At 40.4% G+C, this 21,137-nt stretch overlaps 1 protein-coding gene across 1 annotated transcript in view; it reads left to right on the top strand.

The window, feature by feature from the left end:
* LOC149803146 (polycystin-1-like protein 2) overlaps positions 1-21,137 on the top strand; it is a 79,430-nt gene that overhangs the window by 36,115 nt on the left and 22,178 nt on the right. The window contains exons 7-10 of the mRNA XM_089951346.1: positions 8,043-8,264; positions 9,061-9,505; positions 12,153-12,331; positions 13,997-14,233. Of these exons, the coding sequence (XP_089807472.1) occupies positions 8,043-8,264; positions 9,061-9,505; positions 12,153-12,331; positions 13,997-14,233 (1,083 nt within the window). The remainder of the gene's footprint in view (positions 1-8,042; positions 8,265-9,060; positions 9,506-12,152; positions 12,332-13,996; positions 14,234-21,137) is intronic.

Below are 21,137 nucleotides of genomic sequence, written 5' to 3'. Positions count from 1 at the left end.
CAATGTGTTGAAACCAAATCGAAATTTCTTGTCCAATGTGTAACTTCAAAGCTTTAAAGACTGTTTTCTGATACCATGGCACATACCAAATTGTTGTCTACAGGTGCATGCCTTTTATTATAAACATTTACGCCGTCGTTTATTGCGAACATTTTACACGTTTTGCTATAGTCTGACTCTACATCCCCGTTTTTTTGCACCCCACCCCCATTTCAAAAACGAGAACGTTTAATGTGATAAAAAGTGCACAGAACTAAGTCAATTGAATCACTGATTTACAATTTCTAACCTGGCTATGACCAGATTGTACTAATGCTGGCATCCACTGCACCATTTCATGCTTAACAGACTTTCCATGCTAACACGGCGCCATATTGCGTACACTATAGGCTAGTTTATTTCCATCAGACAACATAATGACGTAGTACATCCTGGTCGTCAACTGCCGCATAATTTCGTAAATTACATAACGTTGAGAGTTTGGAATTATATCCCTTTGCATATATGAACATAGAAATTAAACCGCTTGTTAAATCCACATGAAAAGCAAATTTGTAGTTGTCATAATATTCCTTTGCTTGTTTCGACATTGTAAATATCGGAAGCAGACGACTTATGTATGTACATCTGTATTCGTGGTACACCCCTTTGCTGAAAATTGACTTGTCCAGAAACTGGAAATGGACCCGAGCATGTCCGTCTATTACACTGAAAATTTCCGTTAAGCTGAAACGCGCATAAAATGAGGTGTTAGGGCCACTCTACTCAAAATCAGGATAGAAACTATAAATCAATGAATGAATTGACTAAGTTCCTTGCACTTTTTATCACATTAAAGGTTTGCATTATTTAAATCGGTGGGGGTTACAAACAAACGGGTTTGTATTGTCAGACAATAAATAGTTATCGTCTACGAAATGTAACTGATAAATTTGTTTGATGTACCATAAACAGGTAATGGTCTACATGAGCATTTTAATGCAAAGAATTGTCCAATTGTATTTGAGTTGTTAAATTTTGGAACGAAAAATAAAAATCAACATCCCGTAATCTAAACTAGCTTGTCTGATGAATATTCACTAAGTCTTTGATCAAATATTTTTTTTTATCAAAGCTGATTGTCAACATTGACGGTTTTCAGCCTAGCGGTTTATTTGTACCTTTGATATCTCTGTGGAAGAAAAACGCCTAGCGGTTTATTTGTACCTTTGATATCTCTGTGGAAGAAAAACACTTTAGAGACCTTTGAACATCTTACAACTTCACTTCTTGAGATCGAGATTTTACGGTGTGTGAGATTTATTATGGTAAACAAATGTCCTGCTGATATTGTGAACTGAGTAACTATAGCTGGATTATATTATGCACCTTCATAGTGATAATTTGTATATTCCATACACACTACTGATTTATATAATGTACCCATTTAGTGATTATTTGTATATTCCATACACACTACTGATTTATATAATGTACCCATTTAGTGATTATTTGTATATTCCATACACACTACTGATTTATACTATGTATCCTTTCAGTGATTATTTGCATTTTCTGTAGAATCTACATATTTATATTATGTGCATATTCCATACTAGTTATCCATTTAGTGATTATGTGCATATTCCATACTAGTTATCCATTTAGTGATTATAGGCATATTCAATACTAGTTATCCATTTAGTGATTATGTGCATATTCCATACTAGTTATCCATTTAGTGATTATACGCATATTCCATACTAGTTATCCATTTAGTGATTATATGCATATTCCATACTAGTTATCCATTTAGTGGTTATGTGCATATTCCATACTAGTTATCCATTTAGTGATTATACGCATATTTCATACTAGGTATCCATTTAGTGATTATGTGCATATTCCATACTAGTTATCCATTTAGTGATTATACGCATATTCCATACTAGTTATCCATTTAGTGCTTATGTGCATATTCCATACTAGGCATCGATTTAGTGATTATGTGCATATTCCATACTAGTTATCCATTTCGCGATTATGTGCATATTCCATGCTAGTTATCCGTTTAGTGATTATGTGCATATTCCATACTAGTTATCTATTTAGTGATTATAGGCATATTCCATATTAGTTATCCATTTAGTGATTATGTGCATATTCCATACTAGTTATCCATTTAGTGATTATATGCATATTCCATACTAGTTATCCATTTAGTGGTTATGTGCATATTCCATACTAGGCATCAATTTAGTGATTATGTGCATATTCCATACTAGGCCTCAATTTAGTGATTATATGCATATTCCATACTAGTTATCCGTTTAGTGATTATGTGTATATTCCATACTAGGCATCCATTTAGTGATCATGTGTATATTCCATATTAGGCATCAATTTAGTGATTATATGCATATTCCATACTAGGCATCAATTTAGTGATTATGTCCATATTCCATACTAGGCATCCATTTAGTGATTATGTGCATATTCTATACTAGGCATCCATTTAGTGATTATATGTATATTCCATACTAGGCATCCATTCAGTGATTATTTGCATATTCCATACTATATATCCATTTTGTAAGTATATGCATGTTCCATACTAGGCATCCAGTTAGTGAGTATATGCATATTCCATACTAGGCATCCATTTAGTGATTATATGCATATTCCATACTAGATATCCATTTGGTGATTATATGCGGGTTCCAATGGTTGTTATCGCCGTGGGCCGATGTGGGAGATAAGCACCCACTTCCCATGGAAATCTCCCAATGGCTTGCGTCTGATAGTGCCTCTGACAACCAAATCCAGCTCCAGACCTTCACGAGTGGCGGAACCTGTTTAAACTGGCTGGAGAAGGAATGACAGTCGAGTTTCGGGCGCCTCAAAACCAGATGCTTCGGGCAGATGGGGCTCGTTAACCTTAGTTGGTCGCCCACCTAGGAGAAGGTAAACTCCGATTTCAAACCTTCGCTGCCTTGCAACTGTGCCCTCTCATTGGAAAGGCTAAGGGAGTAAACCCCAACAGAAACTCCCGAGACGGAGTCCTTAAGGCGACTTGGCACTGATTTCAGTGTCATCTCGGCAACTCCCGCGACGCAGCTGGTGCCATGGCGTATCGGCTTTTCCTTTCCCTTGGATCCATCAGCTGCGTGGAGAGGGGGAATCAGATGCATGGGCAACAGTTGATTCTCCATATCACCCTGCCCAGGTTTTCGCCCTTGAGAGGACACTCCAGCTTCGCTCCACAGCGTCGACACAACACGGGAACAGCAGTTTACCGGTTATAAGTCACCGCTCAATTGGTGTAGAGCCAGACGCCAGCTTTTGCTTCTGACTGGGCAGCCTCCAGACAATAAGGTGCCGTCCCGCCACAGTTCGCCTGCCTTGCTGGGTGCGTAAGGTTAAATGTACGTGAGTTCTTGACAAGCAGACTGCAACTACTGCACCAAGAAATAACAAAAGAAAACCAATAAGGAAACCTCCAATCCTCAAGCTAGGTACCTGGAATGTCTGGACCATGCTGCTGGGCTTTCAGATGATCTCCAGACAATCAGCGATGTTCGAAAGACTTCACTCATCAACGACAGACTCCAGGTCGACATCGCCTGATTACAGGAGACACGACTACCAGATTCCGGGTCCCTCAGAGAAAAGAACTACACGTTCTTCTAGCAAGGAAAGAACGCCGACGAAGCCAGAGAGTTTTGTGTTGGATTTGCTGTCAGGAACACTCTGCTGGGGATGATAGAACCCTGCCAACAAGAAAATGGAAGACTACTATCCATCCGCCTCAACACCACCATCCGCCTCAACACCACAAACGGGCCTGTCAACCTGATCAGCGTTTACGCTCCCACACTAAGCGCCTCCACAGATACCAAGGATGAGATTTACGAAGAGTTAAACTCGTTCATCAACAAAATTCCCAAGGAAGAGAACTTGATTTTGCTGGACGACTTCAATGCTAGGGTGGGTACCGACCATGACTCTTGGCCCTCCTGTCTTGGCAAGTTTGGCGTTGGGAAGATGAATGAGAATGGTCAGCGCCTTCTAGAGATGTGCTCGTACTACGACCTCGGCATCACCAATTCATTCTTTCAGACAAAGCCACAGCACAAAGTGTCTTGGAGGCATCTCCGGTCTAAACAATGGCACCAGCTGGACTTGATCATTACAAGACGGTTAGCCATGAAGGGTGTGCTTCTTACCCGTACCTTCCACAGTGCTGACTGTGACACAGACCACTCGCTGGTGTGCTGCAAAATGAAGTTGCAGCAGAAAAAGATCCACCGCTCTAGACAAGAGGGTAAACCACGCATTGATGTGAGCAAAACATCATATCCAGACAAGGCAGAGAGATTCGTCTCTGCTCTTTTCAAGACGTTTGATTCAGAACCCTCCAACCGCATTGCCAAAGAAAGATGGGATCACATCAGTGAGACTGTGTACAGCACAGCCACACGGATCTTTGGTAAGAAGCAATAAAAGAACAATGACAGGTTTGAGGCTAACTCCATCACACTCATGTCAGCCATAGAAGAGCGTCGCAGTGCTCTCCTGCAATACAAACGAACCCCTGCCAGAAGACACTACAGGCATACAGGTCTACCAGAAGCAAAGTGCAGAGATTAGCACCGCAGTATGCCAATGAATACTGGCTTCAGCTCTGTCAGAGCATCCAGTCATCAGCAGATATCGGAAACATCAGAGGCATTTACGATAGCATAAAGAAAGCAATGGGTCCCACGAAGAAAGTGACAGCACCACTGAAGTCTGCCACAGGCAATACCATCCACAACAAGGCAAGCAGATCGAGCGTTGGGTGGAGTACTACTCTGAACTGTACTCCAGAGAGAACCACGTCACCAATGATGTCCTTAACGCCATTGAAAATCTCCCTCTCATGGCCGAACCGGACGAGAAACCCACTGTAGCAGAAGTCATCAAGTGCGGCTGAAGCGTGCTGATCACATACCTACACGACCTCCTCTGCCAGTGCTGGGACGAGGGTGCAGTGCCTCAGGACATGAGAGACACCAACATCATAACCCTGTACAAGAACAAGAGCGACAGAAGCGACTGCAACAACTACGGGGGCATATCACTTCTCAGCATCGTGGGTAAAGTTTTCGCACGCGTCATCTTGAACAGACTGCAGACACTTGTGACAGAGTGTATCCAGAGTCGCAGTGCAGATCCCGCGCAAAAAGGTCCACAATCGACATGATCTTCTCCGTCAGGGAACTGCAGGACAAATGCAGAGAACAACACAGAACCCTCTTCCTGGCCTTTATAGACCTCACCAAGGCGTTCGATCTGGTCAGCAGAGACGGACTCTTCACAATCCTGGCGAAAATTGGATGCCTTCCAAAGCTGCTAAGCATGATCCAGTCCTTCCACAATGACATAAAAGGCACAGTGCAGTACGATGACGTCCACAGAAGGGATTTACCTGAACACGCAATCAGACGGTAGACTGTTCAGCCTGGCACGACTGAAGGCAAAGAGCAAAGTGCGTGAAGTCACCATCAGGGACATGCTCTTCGCAGACGATGCTGCTCTAGCCACCCACATAGAAGATGAGCTTCAGCGCCGGATGGACCTCTTTGCTAAAGCATGCGATGAGTTTAAGTTGACCATCAGTCTAAAGAAAACAAACGTGGACGCGGACCCCCAAGCATCATCATCAACAACTAGGAACTTGAGGTGGTCAGTCAGTTCATGTACCTCGTTTCTACCATCACCAACAACCTCTCGCCCAACAAGCGGATCGGAAAGGCATCAACAACTCTCTTCAGGTTGTCACAGAGAGTGTGGAACAACAGCATGCTGACCCTGAACACTAAGATCACCGTGTACCGTGCCTGCGTGCTAAACATTCTCTCATGTACGCCAGTGAAACCTGGACTCTGTACGCCTCACAAGAGAAAAGACTGGGCGTCTTTCACATGCGATGCCTCCGACGCATACTCGAAATCACCTGGAGCGATCGAAAAACAAACAACGAAGTGCTCGAGCGTGCCAAGATTCTCAGCATGGTCACACTCCTCCGCCAATGTCACATCAGATGGCTGGGCCGTGTACGTTGGATGGATGCCAGACGGATCCCCAAAGACATTCTTTATTCGAAACTCGCCTGTGGTAAAAGGTCGATCGGACGGCCACATCTCCGCTTCAAGGATGTCTGCAAGCGCGACATGAAAGCCCTTGACATTGATGTCAACACTTGGGAAGAGCTCGCTCTAGACAGATCAAGATGACGTCATGCTCTGATCACTGGTTTTAAAGCCGGCGAGGACAATCTACGCTTGCCAGCTGATGAAAAACGATCGCAGAAGAAGAAGAAGCAACTCCAACCAACACCAGATGCAACCTTCAAGTGCAGCAAGTGCAGTAAGAACTGCCTCTCCCGTGTTGGACTACATAGCCACAACAGACGCTGCACAACCACAAACCGGGACATCACTCATGGGCTCAGTTCCATCGTCTCTCGAGACTAACGGATGCCAACACACACACACCAGATAATATACATATTCCATACTGGTGATCCATATAGTGATTATTATGTCGATATTCCATACTAGGTATTCATTTAGTTACTATGGGCATATTATATTCTTTGTATATATTTAGTGATTAGTATGTACATATTTTATACCAGATATCCATTTTTTGATAATGTGCATATTCCATACCATGTATCAGTTTAGTGATTATTATATGCATATTCCATACTAGATATCCATTTAGTGATTTACAATTTTCATATTTCATACTAGGTATCCATTTAGTGATTGTATGCATATTCCATACTAGGTATCCATTTAGTGATTATATGCATATTCCATAACAGGAATTTATTTAGTGATGACGTGCATATTCGATACTTGTTATCCATTTACTTATTATGAGCTTGTTCCATGCTAGGTATCCATTTAGTGACCATGTAGATGTTCCATACTAGATATCTCTTTGGTGATTATTATATGCATAAATGGGTACCTAGTATATAATATGCATATAATTACTAAATGGATAGATCGCTCCAGTGGCCTAGTGGTTAGAGCGTACTAACAGCTGCCTCGTTTGGCGCTCAGCTTTAAGAGGTTAGTGTTAGGACTGGTCGGCCTAGTGTCTGGATAATGTTACTGGGTGTGACATCACGCTACATGTCTGCGGCATGATGCCCCAGTGCTAGACATCACTATAAACTGCCACCTTGCAGACATCGTAGCGATACGACTGAAAAAGTGTTAAAGCTACGTTAAAAATCCAAGTCACACACACACACACATTTTATATTTGGGATTATCTACATACTAGGTATCCATTTAGTGATTATATGCATATTCCATACTGTCTATCCATTTATTGATTACGTGGATATTATATATTAGATATCTATTTAGGGATTATTTATGTGCATATTCCATATTTGGTATCTATTTAGTGATTTTTATGTGCATATTCCATACAGTCTGCAATGTACTTATCTTTGGTAAGATTTAATCCAAATAACCCATTGCCTTTGTTTCGCAAGAATGTACACCCTTTCGACCTATCTGCATGTACGGCTTGTTTAGTTGAAATCAAAGTCAAAAATATCCTTGTTTGAATTGTTACTAGTTCAGGAAAAAGATCTTATTCTAGTTATTATTCCGGAAGGGTAACCTAAATTTTAGATATAATTTCAATCCAAGACTATTTTTTTTCTGTCTCGATTCATCTTAATCCTTGATATGCATCGGTGTGGGATAGAAAAATTCCACCGTAGGGTCCGAATTTTGCGTGAGACACTAGGTTTTGCCGAGAGTCTGACGCAAAGATTTTGATCCCTCGGCGGAATTTTCCTATACTACATTGAAAAGGGTTATTTTCTCAGAAACGATAAATGATAATCAAAGTGAAGATGGCACATTTTTAATACTGATGTAACTTTGAAAGTACGATAAAAGAAAAACATCGATATATATATATATATATATATATATATATATATATATATATATATATATATATATATATATATATATATATATTAGCTGGAACGTCTAAAGCAGACAGTAGGATCAATTGCTGAAAAAATCAGCAACAAGCAGCCGCTTGCACTGGGTACTTCCCAATCCTACGGTGGATCTGACTTCAGACAAAACATCTCTGTCCACGCAGCATCAGAGATACAAGGAAAAAGCCTCCAGTCTACGACGTCATCTGTAGTGATTGATAGATTAGATGTACCAATTACAGGGAATATGAAGATATCAGTGAGTATTATATATTGTTTCCGTCAAAGAAAAATTATAGAGGAAATAAAACATGACAATGTACGGTGCAGCAAGTCCGTGGAACTAGCTAAGCGTTTTCGATTTCTGCTGATCACTTTTTTTTACGGATAAGCACAGTTACAGATTGTAGTCAAATGTTCGCCAAAACAAAGACGTAGATAATAACACTTTAATTACCCTCAGATTTCCCTGCAATGTGCCGGGTACGTTCGGTATAGTCTCATCCAAACCTTTTCAATAATGAAAAAAAAAAAAGGAAAATTGCGTCAAACGAGATGAACATTTAAATGCGTACAATATTTGTTTCACTGCCTTAGAAAAAAAGACTTTCAGCTTGTTAATCATAGCATTATAAATCGGAAAATGGATGCCTATGTTTAGTGTCTAATAGGAGAGCACCTGTCGTTTTTTAATAGTCAAAAGTATTCATGTCACGTGTAATACCGTCATCATATCGACATAGCGCTGCAACCATTTTGAACGTTGCAGGTTATCAACAACTATGAAACAAAATGTATCAGTGCAAAGAGAAATGCAAATGCATTTACATTTAAATTAAAAAATATTAAAAATACTGGCTTTGCTTATGGAGGGTGACGCAATTAGTTTTATTTTGCCATCTTTATTTACGTATGAATGCTCATAGACTTTAAACACCCCATCCTCTCTCTCTCTCTCTCTCTCTCTCTCTCTCTCTCTCTCTCTCTCAAACCAAGATCGTTATCCTGGACATGCATTTAACATTATTTATTTATTTATTTATTTATCACTTCAGCTTTCTTCCATGTCGCCTGGCAAAAGTGTTTATAAGTTTGACAATGATGGAGAATCGATGTTTCTCACCTCAGAGACCTGTACATTCAATTTTGGAACACATTTTACAGGAGTAATAACGACAAAACAAACGGTTAAAACTCCAGAGCTCAAAAATTACTCTCTAACAGTAAATTCTGATGATGCTTCGGGGTTTTCTTACCATAAGTTTTTCATCCGGTCAAGCAAGGATTATGCTTGTGTGATAGTAAAACCAGCAGATAACCGCACCTATCAATATCATGTATACATAAAAAAGAATAGGAATCCTACATTGGTTGATTATGATGCCCACATCGTGACCAATGAAGCCAATGGATGGGGAGCCTGTGTGCAACCTGGACAGCTGGATGACCACGAAGGGTTGACCTACTTAGGACTGCGACCAGATACCTTGCCAGATAATGGTTAGTTCAACACTTTTATTCAGTAACTTCAACTTTCACAACCTTGCTTTCCATTTAGTAGTTGTTTCACAGCCTAGTTTTTGCTAACGTCAACATCCTTGTCTCTCGGAATATACACATTTACGGAGAGTCTTAACGAAAACTGAGATCGTCGTGATTGTTAAAGAAAAGCCAAAGAAGATCGATAAGTTCAGATATTAATGTTCCATAATCGCCAAATTCCCAAACTCTACCTATCCAACATAAGCTGTCAGTCAGTGATTTAGTCGAAAATTCTAATGGCTACGGACATTTCTTGTTCTGGACGATGCGTAAACTATTGCGTAATGACACATTTCTATGACGTAATGACACATTTCTAAGACGTAATGACACATTTTATGCTTAGTTTGTCTGACCAAGAGAACGAGTGTTGTCATACTGATCAGACACCTAAAGCAAGTGAATTGTATAAGAGATATACTTAAATTTACAAAATAAATATTATTGTATATATTATTTGCGTAACATTTTCACTGTTTACCAAAAAATTCCTCGCTAAGCAAGTAGTTCAACGTCAAAAAACACCTAAACTTTATTATTAAACAAAAAAAAATAATGATGAATGGGCGTATTCATCTCCTTTACGGGAATTCGATGAGTTGTCAGTTAATTCGTGTGTTTGGAATGTTTGAATGCGGAACCTTTGGAGATAAGCCCTTTCCTATGTGGATCTAGAGTTCTAGATGTTTGTTGACACACCAGGCTCAGAGCCTCCAGTCAGCAATGCTGACGATCTAGGTGTATAAATATCACAAGGTGAAAGGTATAACAATTTAATAAAATATGAACTTATTCAGTTATCTCATCGACAATTTCTCAACCGTAATTCTTTAGACCAATACAAACAATGACCTTTTCACAGTTGCCAATTACTGTCATCAAATGAAAGTAAGGTCGTAAGAGAGTGTGTTGATTCTGTTACTGATCTGTACGCCTCTTGATTATCTCGTTTGGTACTTCTGGTACCCTCGACTCCGTGCTTTCCTTGCACTTCCGGAAATCTCTTCAATGATTCTTTCCGGTACTACGCCTCCACCCAAACTACTTGTGTCACAATGGACCTTTCACATGTTCTCAACGTGTCTTCCTTCCCTCTGATTCTCGGGTGTCGCCTCTCGCCTCCACCCGGAAAGCTTCCTCAAAAAGCCTTCGTTCATAATCCAGCTTAGCATTTCCTTGAAAGTCCATTTCCGATTATTTTACGAGCGCACAATTTTGGCACTCGGAGCGCAGTCTAGTGTCTCCCAACTTCTCTGATTACTCTTGCCAACATCCAAACATCCACTGCTTATCGAGACTCCGCCCTAGATTTGGATCTCCAGGTTCCGAGTTGATAAGAACCGGTCTCTTTAACAACTGCCCTGGGGTAAGTTCTCCCTTACCTGTAGCTCTCGAATTCCTGGTCGTGAAATCGCTGACTGAGTGCAAAACAAACAATTTTTTTATGATATCCTATCGTTGTGAACGACTAGTCTGGATTCGTGCATAAACAAGTGTACTACAAAGGGAGTTTCTACTCAGAAGTTATAAAATACAAGAAGAGTATATCAGAATTCGTACTTTTCATTCAGTTACAAAGTCACACTTACAAAAAATTTTTTGATTTAGTTGGAAGTGTTTATGATATCTTAATGCAAATGCCTTTCAAGTAGCGACGTCTAGACTAAACGGAACTCTGAACTAGTAATATGAGATTAAAACTGTAGCAATGAAAGATTAAAAGGTAAATTCAGCATACATTTTATATAGCTTAAAGTTTGTGTTCATACGAACAACATTTGTAAAGTAATACATTTCGAAAATGGATGTATATTCAATCAGTTGTTGTTGAGAGTTTAAAAATCTGATCATCGAAAACGAATCTTGTCGCGCTATCCATAAACGACACTTAAATCGTATTACGATATGCATGAATGACACTTCAATCCTATTACTATATGCATGAACGGCACTTAAATTGTATTACAATAAGCATGAACGACACATAAATTGTATTTTGATCTGCATGAACGACACTTAAATCGTATTACGATATGCATGAACGACACTTCAATCCCATTACTATATGCATGAACGACACTTCAATCCTATTACTATATGCATGAACGACACCTAAATCCTATTACGGTATGCATGAACGACACTTAAATCGTATTACGATATGTATGAACGACACTTCAATCCTATTACTATATGCATGAACGACACTTCAATCATATTACTATATGCATGAACGACACCTAAATCATATTACGATATGCATGAACGACACTTAAATCCTATTACGATATGCATGAACGACACTTAAATCCTATTACGATATGCATGAACGACACTTAAATCCTATAGCGATATGCAAGAACGACACTTAATTTGTATTACGATCTGCACGATTGACACCTAATCCCCATTATTATATGCCTGAATGACAAATAAATTGTATTACAATATGCCTGAATGACGCTTAAATTGTATTACGATCTGCATAAAGGACACTTATATCCTATCACGATATGCAAGAGTGACACTTAGATCCTATAACGATATGCACACGACACTTAGATCCCATTATGTTTTGCATGAACGACGCTTAAATATATTGTAGAATACAAGGCTGTCAACAGGTCTAAAAGGGAAGCAGCGAACACCACCACAGCAGACAACAATATCACGAGCATTAACCCAGTTAATCCCGTGTCAGGCGCATATGGCCTTGGAACCATAACTTTATCTTGCATGGTTTGGTTGGAACAAGAACAACGGTGGATAAGGAATGGTTGTAATGTAAGGCATATATATATATATATATATATATATATATATATATATATATATATATATATATATATATATATATATATATATATATATATATATTCATGATATAATCTTTTTTGTTGCGACGCACGTTTACAAGCATAGGAGGTTTCACTACGAGAGAAGTGTCGAACATCTCTCGCTTTAAATTAATAATGTTGAGGTTAAATTTCTTAATGATATTTTATCATATAATATATGATTTTGTATGATTGATTTTTTGAAATTTGCATCGTATATTCTTTCTCGTACTAAAGGGATTTTTAAGAAAATTAAGTACATGGAAATCGAACCCTTAATTTCAGATTAACGATCTATCGTTTGTTCCAGGATGTGCCACAATGTTGATTGTAATCTGTTTATAGAAATTGTTACATCAATTTTGGAAGTCTCAAATCTTAAATTTGACCAGACCATACCTTATTATCCATCCCCGAATTAATTTCTGTTATTTTCTTTTCTCACTTGTTTTAAACTTAAATGTTAACGAAGCACAAGAGATTACATACATACATACATACATACATACATACATATATACATACATACATACATACATGCATGCATGCATGCATGCATCCATGCATGCATGCATACATACAATACATACATACATACATACATACATACATACATACATACATACATACAATACATACATACATACATACATACAATACATACATACATACATACATACAATACATACATACATACATACATACATACATACATACAATACATAAATACATACATACATACATACATACATACAATACATACATACATACATACATACAATACATACATACAATACATACAATACATACAATACATACATACATACATACATACAATACATAAATACATACATACATACATACATACATACAATACATACATACATACATACAATACATACATACATACATACATACAATACATACATACATACATTACATACATACATACATACATACATACATACAATACATACATACATACATACATACATACATACATACAATACATACATACATACATACATACATACATAAATAGATACATACATACATACATACATACATGTATGCATGCATGCATACATACAATACATACATACATACATACATACATGTATGCATGCATGCATACATACAATACATACATACATACATACATACATACAATACATACATACATACATAGATACAATACATACATACATACATACATACATACATACATACAATACATACATACATACATACATACATACATACATACATAGATACATACATACATACATACATACATACATACATACATACATACATGCATGCATACATACATCAAGGAGTAGGAACGGCAAGATGTGGATGATGATAATGATGATAAGAATGACGAGGCCTATACGAGTAGTTACTTTAGCAAAAACGATATTAATGAAAGTGGCGTTTTGTAGCATAAATAATGGTGATTGTAGATGTTAACAAAGATGACCACGATGTTGATCATGATAGTGGTAAGGGGGACATCCACGATGAAGATGACGACTGTGGTATCAAGGAAAACGAAGCTGATGACAAGGTAACATAGATCATGTTCACATGCTTTTTTGACTGCTTTTAGATGATATGGAAACCTGATGAGAATGCCATATATTGTAAATGCAAGGCCACAGGCACTGAGATGACTTTTGGGAACTCATTTTACGTTGCACCCAATGCCATCGATTTTTCGGCTGTGTTTCTCAAGTTTGATGCCGTAAGTCAGGCTGCTGTGATGGCCACACTGATACTTATCTTCATTGGATACATTGTACTGGTCATATGGTCCAGACGGCAGGACAGAAAGGATATACTTAAGGTACTGATGGAACCTGTTATTCTCTAGAATTATACTTCTCGGAGAAAGGTGTCATAAAATATATTGAATTTTCACCCCGATGGATTTATTTTGTGAGATTTGTGTGATGAACAGTCGTAGCTAGGAACGCTGATCTTTGATTTCTTTATTTCGACTAACAAGGATCAGCGTTAAGCGCAAATGCGTCCTTTACTACGATTTGCATTATTTTCTTATGTCTTACGTTTTACCACTGAATAATTACATTCGTTGGTGTAGAAATTACAAGTACATAATATCAAAAACTACAATAAAAAATGATGGAATATAATTCAAAAAGTTCCAATCTTACACTACTTTGTCAACATTAAAACGTTTTAGCGTCATAACCTCAACCGTTGCTCTTTTTACACAGCATATAGCCAAGATATTATTATTATTTGCCTTGTGACTATAAAATCATTGGTACATAATTCACAATTCAGAAAGGTCTGATTCACAGATTCTAACGGTAAAGGAATGCTAAAAAGAAATATCTTAAATGCATTCGTCATTTCTTGTATAGACTGTCAAAATCTTTCTTTACTGATATTCTTTGCGAATGTTAAAATATTGATATCAATTGAATAGAGATATGAAGATACTGATGACGTATCAATAATAATTGCATAAATATTGATATCAGTTGCATAGAGATATGAAGATACTGATGACGTATCAATAATAATTGCATAAATATTGATATCAGTTGCATAGAGATATGAAGATACTGATGACGTATCAATAATAATTGCATAAATATTGATATCAGTTGCATAGAGATATGAAGATACTGATGACGTATCAATAATAAATGCATAAATATTAATATCAGTTGCATAGAGATATGAAGATACTGATGACGTATCAATAATAATTGCATAAATATTGACATCTTGATAAATCATTTCGATAACATTTGTAGATATATGAATTTTCTGATAAAAACATAACGACAACAATAGCACGCATCTAGGAACATGCTATTAAAAACATATCGATACTAATTGTAACAGATGAAAACAAATCGATAACAATTGCAGAGTTATGACTATGCTGATTTAAAAAAAAACTTATCGATAACAATTTCACACACGCGAATATGACGATAAAACATATAGATAACAAGACCACACAGATATGAATATGATGATGGAAACATATCATTAACAATTGCATATAGATATGAATACTCTGATAAAAACGTATCGATGACAATTGCACACATTCATAAATACGGGGATGAAGACATATCGATAACAACTGCACATAGATATAAATATGATGATGAAAATATATCAATAACAGTTGCACATATATATGAATATGCTGATAAAAGCCTATCGATGACAGTTGCACACATCCATGAATATGATAATGAAAACATATAGAAAATCAATTGCAGAAATATGAATATGCTGATACAACATATTGATAACAATAGCACATATATATGAATATGATAATGAAAATATATCGAAAACGTTCCAAGGGTTGTTATCGCCGGGGACGGATGTGGGAGATAAGCACACACTTCCCTTGAAAATCCCCCAATGGCTTGCGTCTGATAGTGCCTCTGACACCCAAATCCAGCTCCAGGCCTTCACGAGTGGCGGAACTTGTTTAAACTGATTAGAGAAGGAGTGACAGGCGAGTTTCTGGCGTCTCAAAACCAGATGATTCGGGCAGATGGGGCTCGTTAACCTTGGGTGATCGCCCATCAAGGAGAAGGTAAACTCCGATTTAAACCATCGCTGCCTCGCGACATACCCTCTCATGAGAAAGGCTATGAGCGTAAACCCCAACAGAAAATCCGGAGACGGAGTCCCTAAGGCGACTTGGTCTTGTTTCAGTGTCATCTCGGCAATTCCTGCGCCGTAGCTGGTGCCATGACGTATCGGCTTGTCCTTTCCCTTGGAGCCATCAGCTGCGTGGAGAGAAGAATCAGCTGCATGGGCAACATCTAACTCTCCATATCACCCTGCCCAGGCTTACTCCCTGGAGAGGACACTCCAGCTTCTCTCCACAGCGTCGATACAACACGGGAAGCAGGAGTTTACCGGTTATAAGTCACAGCTAGATTAGCGTAGAGTCAGGGACCAGGGGTTGCTTCCGACGATGGGAGAGAACAGGTTTCACTGGACAGCAACCGCCCGCCTCAAGCTGGGCTGCCCCCAGACAATAAGGTGCCGTCCCGCCACAGTTCGCCTGCCTTGCTGGGTGCGCAAGGCTCAAGGTACGCGAGTACCTGACAAGCGGACTGCAACTACTTCACCAAGACATAACAAAAAGAAAACCAGCAAGGAAATCTTTAATCTTCAAGCTAGATACCTGGAATGTCCGGACCATGCTGACTAAGCGATCAGATGATCTCCAGACAATCAGCGATATTCGAAAGAATTCAGCCATCAACGACGAAATTGCAAGACTCCATGTCGACATCGCCTCACCACAGGAGACATTGCTACCAGATCCCGGGTCCCTCAGAGAAAAGAAATACACGTTCTTCTGGCAAGGAAAGAGCGTCGACGGAGCCAGATAGTTTGGTTTTGGATTCGCCGTCAGGAACACTCTGCTGGGGATGATAGAACCCTGCCAACAAGGAAACGGAACACTGATATCCCTCCGCCTCCACGCCACAACCGGGTCTGTCAACCTGATCAGCGTTTACGCTGACACACTAAGCGCCACCGCAGATACCAAGAATGAGTTCTACGACGAGTTAGACTCGCTCATCGACAAAATTTCCAAGGAAGAGAACTTGATATTACTGGGCGACTTCAATGCCCGAGTGGGTGCCGACCATTATTCTTGGCCTTCCTGTCTTGGCAAGCTTGGTGTTGGGAAGATGAATGAGAACGGGCAGCGTCTCCTAGAGATGTGCTCGTACCACGACCACAGCATCACCAATTCATTTTTGCAGACAAAGCCACAGCATAAAGTGTCTTGAAGGCATCCCCGGTCCAAACACTGGCACCAGCTAAACTTGATTATTACGAGACGGTCTGCCCTGAAGGGTATGCTTCTTACCCCTGCCTTCCACAGCGCTGACTGCGACACCGACCATTTACTTGTGTTCTGCAAAATGAAGTTTCAGCCGAAGAAGATCCACCACTCTAGGCAAGAGGGTAAACCAATCATTGATGTGAGCAAAACGTCATATCCAAACAAGGCTGAAGAGTTCACCTATGCCCTCTCCATGAAGTTTGATTCAGAACCTCCCAACGGCAGTGCCAAAGATAGATGGGATCACATCAGAGAGACTGTGTACAGCACAGCCACACAGATCTTTGGTAAGAAGCAGGCAAAAAACAACGACTGATTTGAGGCTAACTCCATCACACTCATGCCAGCCATAGAAGAGCGCCGCAATCCCACCTGCAATACAAGCGATCCCCCTGCCAGAAGACACTACAGGCATACAGGTCTACCAGAAGCAAAGTGAAGAGGTTAGCACGGCAGTGCGCCAATGAATACTGGCTTCAGCTCTGTCAGAGCATCCAGGCATCAGCAGATATCGGAAACATCAGAGGCATGTACGCTGGCATAAAGAAAGCAATGGGTCCCACGAAGAAAGTGACAGCAGCATTGAAGTCTTCAGCAGACGATACCATCCACAACAAGGGCAAGCAGATGGAGCGTTGGGTGAAGTACTACTCTGAACTGTACTTCAGAGAGAACAACGTGACCAACGATGCCTTCAACGCCTCCCTCTCTTGGCTGAACTGGACGAGAAACCTACTTTAACCAAACTAAAAAAGGCCTTAGAGAAAATGTCCTTAGGTAAAGCCCCAGGGAAGGATGGAATCTGAGCAGAAGTCATCAAGTGCAGCTGAAGCGTGCTGATCACACGCCTGCACAACGTTCTCTGCCAATGCTGGGATGAGGGTGCAGTTCCTCACGACATGAGAGACGCCAACATCTTAAACCTGTACAAGAACAAGGGCGACAAAAGCGACTGCAACAACTACAGGGGAATATCCCTTCTCAGCATCGTGGGTAAAGTCTTCGCATGCGTCATCCTGAACAGACTTCAGACGCTTGCTGACAGAGTGTATCCAGAGTCGCAGTGCGTGCTCCACGCAGAGAGGTTCACAATCGACATTATCTTCTCCGTCATGCAACTCCTGTTGAAATGCAGAGAACAACAAAGACCCCTTACCCTGGCTTTTATACACCTCACCAAGGCGTTCAATCTGGTCAGCAGAGACGGACTCTTCACAATCCTGGCGAAGATTATATGCCCTCCAAAGCTGTTAAGCATAATCCAGTTCTTCCACGATGACGTGAAAGGCACAGTGCAGTACGTTATCTCAACATCCGACCCCTTTGACTTTCGCAGTGGAGTGAAGCAGAGCTGCGTCCTTGCCCCTACACTCTTCAGCATCGTATTCGCTGTCCTGCTCAATCACGATTTTGGGACGTCCATAGAAACGATCTACCTGCACACGCGATGAGACGAGAGACTGTTCAGCCTGGCACAACTGAAGACGAAGAGCAAAGTGCGTGAAGCAACCATCAGGGATATGCTCTTCGCAGACGATGATGCTCTAGCTACTCACATAGAAGCTGAGCTACAGCGCCGGTTTGACCGCTCTGCAAAAGCATGCGATGAGTTTGGGCTGGCCGTCAGCCTAAAGAAAACAAACGTGATGGCTCAGGATGCTGACTTTCCAAGCATCATCATCAACAACTACGAACTTGAGGTAGTCAGTCAGTTCAAGTACCTCGGCTCTACCATCACCAACAACCTCTCTCTCGATTATGAGCTCAACAAGCGGATTGGAAAGGAATCAACAAATTTATCCAGGTTGTCGGAGAGAGTGTGGAACAATAGCATGCTGACCCTGAACACTAAGATCTCTGTGTACCGTGCCTGCGTGCATAGCAATCTCCTATACGCCAGTGAAACCAGGACTCTGTACGCCCCACAAGAGAAAAGACTTAGCGCCTTTCACAAGTAATGCCTCCGACGCATACTCGGGTTCACCTTGAGCGATCGATAAACAAACAAAGAGGTGCTTGAACGTGCCAAGATTCCCAGCATGGTCACACTCCCCTCCCCCACCCCCAACGTCGCATCAGATGGCTGGGTCATGTACGTCGGATGGATGAGGACGAATCCCCATAGACATTCTTTATTCGAAACTTTCCTCTGGCAAAAGTTCAATCGGACGGCCACATTTCCGCTTCAAGGATTCTGCAAGCGCGACCTGAAAGCCCTTGATATCAATACCTGGGAATAACTTGCTCTAGACAGGTCCAGCTGGAGACATGCTCTGATCACTGGTCTGAAAGCCGGCGAGGACAATCTACGCTTGCTAGCTGATGAGAAGCGATCGCAGAGGAAGAAGAAGCAGCTCCAACCCAACTCCAACCCACACCAGACTCAAACATCAAGTGCAGCAAGTTCAGCATGGACTGTCATTCCCTTGTTGACTACATAGCCACAGCAGACGCTGCACAACCACCAGCTGGAGCATCTTTCATGGGCGCACTTCCATCGTCTCTCTAGACTAACGGATGCCAACCTAACAGATATGAATATGCTGATATGAATGTCAATTACAATTACATGTCGATATGAATATGATGGTTAAAACATATCGATACAAATTGTAATGTATGAATATGATGATATAAACGTATCGATGACATTTAAACACATATGAATGCAGTGACGTGGTGTCATGTTTACCCCGACCCAGAGTAGGCCCAGTTGAAACATGTATAATCAAGGTAATTCTGACAAGCCATTGTTTGATGTTAAACATTGCCGAAGGCTAGCACTAATCCGTTACGTAAGATTGCCGTAGTTAGATGTGGAGAGCCGGACATAGGAGTTGCGAGGCCACAGATAGCCAATTATCACCTAGGTGTGGAAATGTTGTCCAAGATCAAAAGAAGTTGCCTGAAGAAGTGGGAGTGTCTTAACTTCTTTTCCCTGCAAACAGACAGACAGGTTGAACTGGCCGTTAAGACGATTGGACAGGGTCACAGCGCCACCCAATCAGAATCAAGATAGGGGAGAGACCTTGATTTGGGTAGAATGATGTCCCCGCGTCTTCCGGCAAGAATTAGTTCGCTTAGAGAAATTACCCAGAGTGGAGGTTAGCGTAACTCCGAATAGCCATTCATTATTGGCGGGAAAATCTTAGAGCAGGAAATTATAAGTACAGAGAGAACTTCAAATAAGGAAGCTTTGAGGGACAGACCAGTTACAGTTTGGTCCCGTAGTCTCAGATAGAGAGACGGAGGAAAGGAGAAGAAAGGAGAGAAGTCAGGAAGCTTTGAGGGACAGACAAGTTATAGTTTGGTCCCGTAGTCTCAGATGGAGAGACGGAGGAAAGGAGAAGAAAGGAGAGAAGAAAGGTGAAGTTGAAGTCTGGGAGCGAAATTGGAGGAGGAGATAATAGAGGAGGAAAGGAGAAGAAAGGAGAAGTTGAAGTCTGGGAGCGAAATTGGAGGAGGAGATAGTAGAGAGGGAAACGGAAACAAAGGAGGAGTTAGAAGAACGGAAAGAAGGAAGGAATTAACGGGAAAGAAAGAGATGAGTAGATGCAAGGACAGGGGGAAAATCGAACTCACACTGTAAATCACGGGATGAATTAGGCTGTCACGTGGTCGAGGGAAAGACGATGGATTGGAAGTTATCGTTTTTAAATTATCGAATTTATTAAATTGTTATTGATTGAATTTCATCTTCGTGTTCTTATAATTTAACCGTCGGCATTGCTGACTGGGTGCTCAGAGCTGTAAATCTACCTCGTCACTAATTTAACTTTCTAACCTCACGAGCCAGGGTGGAACTTTCATCATAATTTAATTAAATTATATTGGAAGAACCCCACCCCAATTCGTGCAAACGTCACACGTAGTGATGAAA

This window comes from Sinohyriopsis cumingii, chromosome 3, assembly GCF_028554795.1.
Source record: "Sinohyriopsis cumingii isolate HCF-2022 chromosome 3, ASM2855479v2, whole genome shotgun sequence".
NCBI classification, from domain to species: Eukaryota; Metazoa; Mollusca; class Bivalvia; order Unionida; family Unionidae; genus Sinohyriopsis; species Sinohyriopsis cumingii.
The sequence above is the reverse complement of the archived record's forward strand: the minus strand, read 5'-3'. Positions and strand labels throughout refer to the sequence as shown.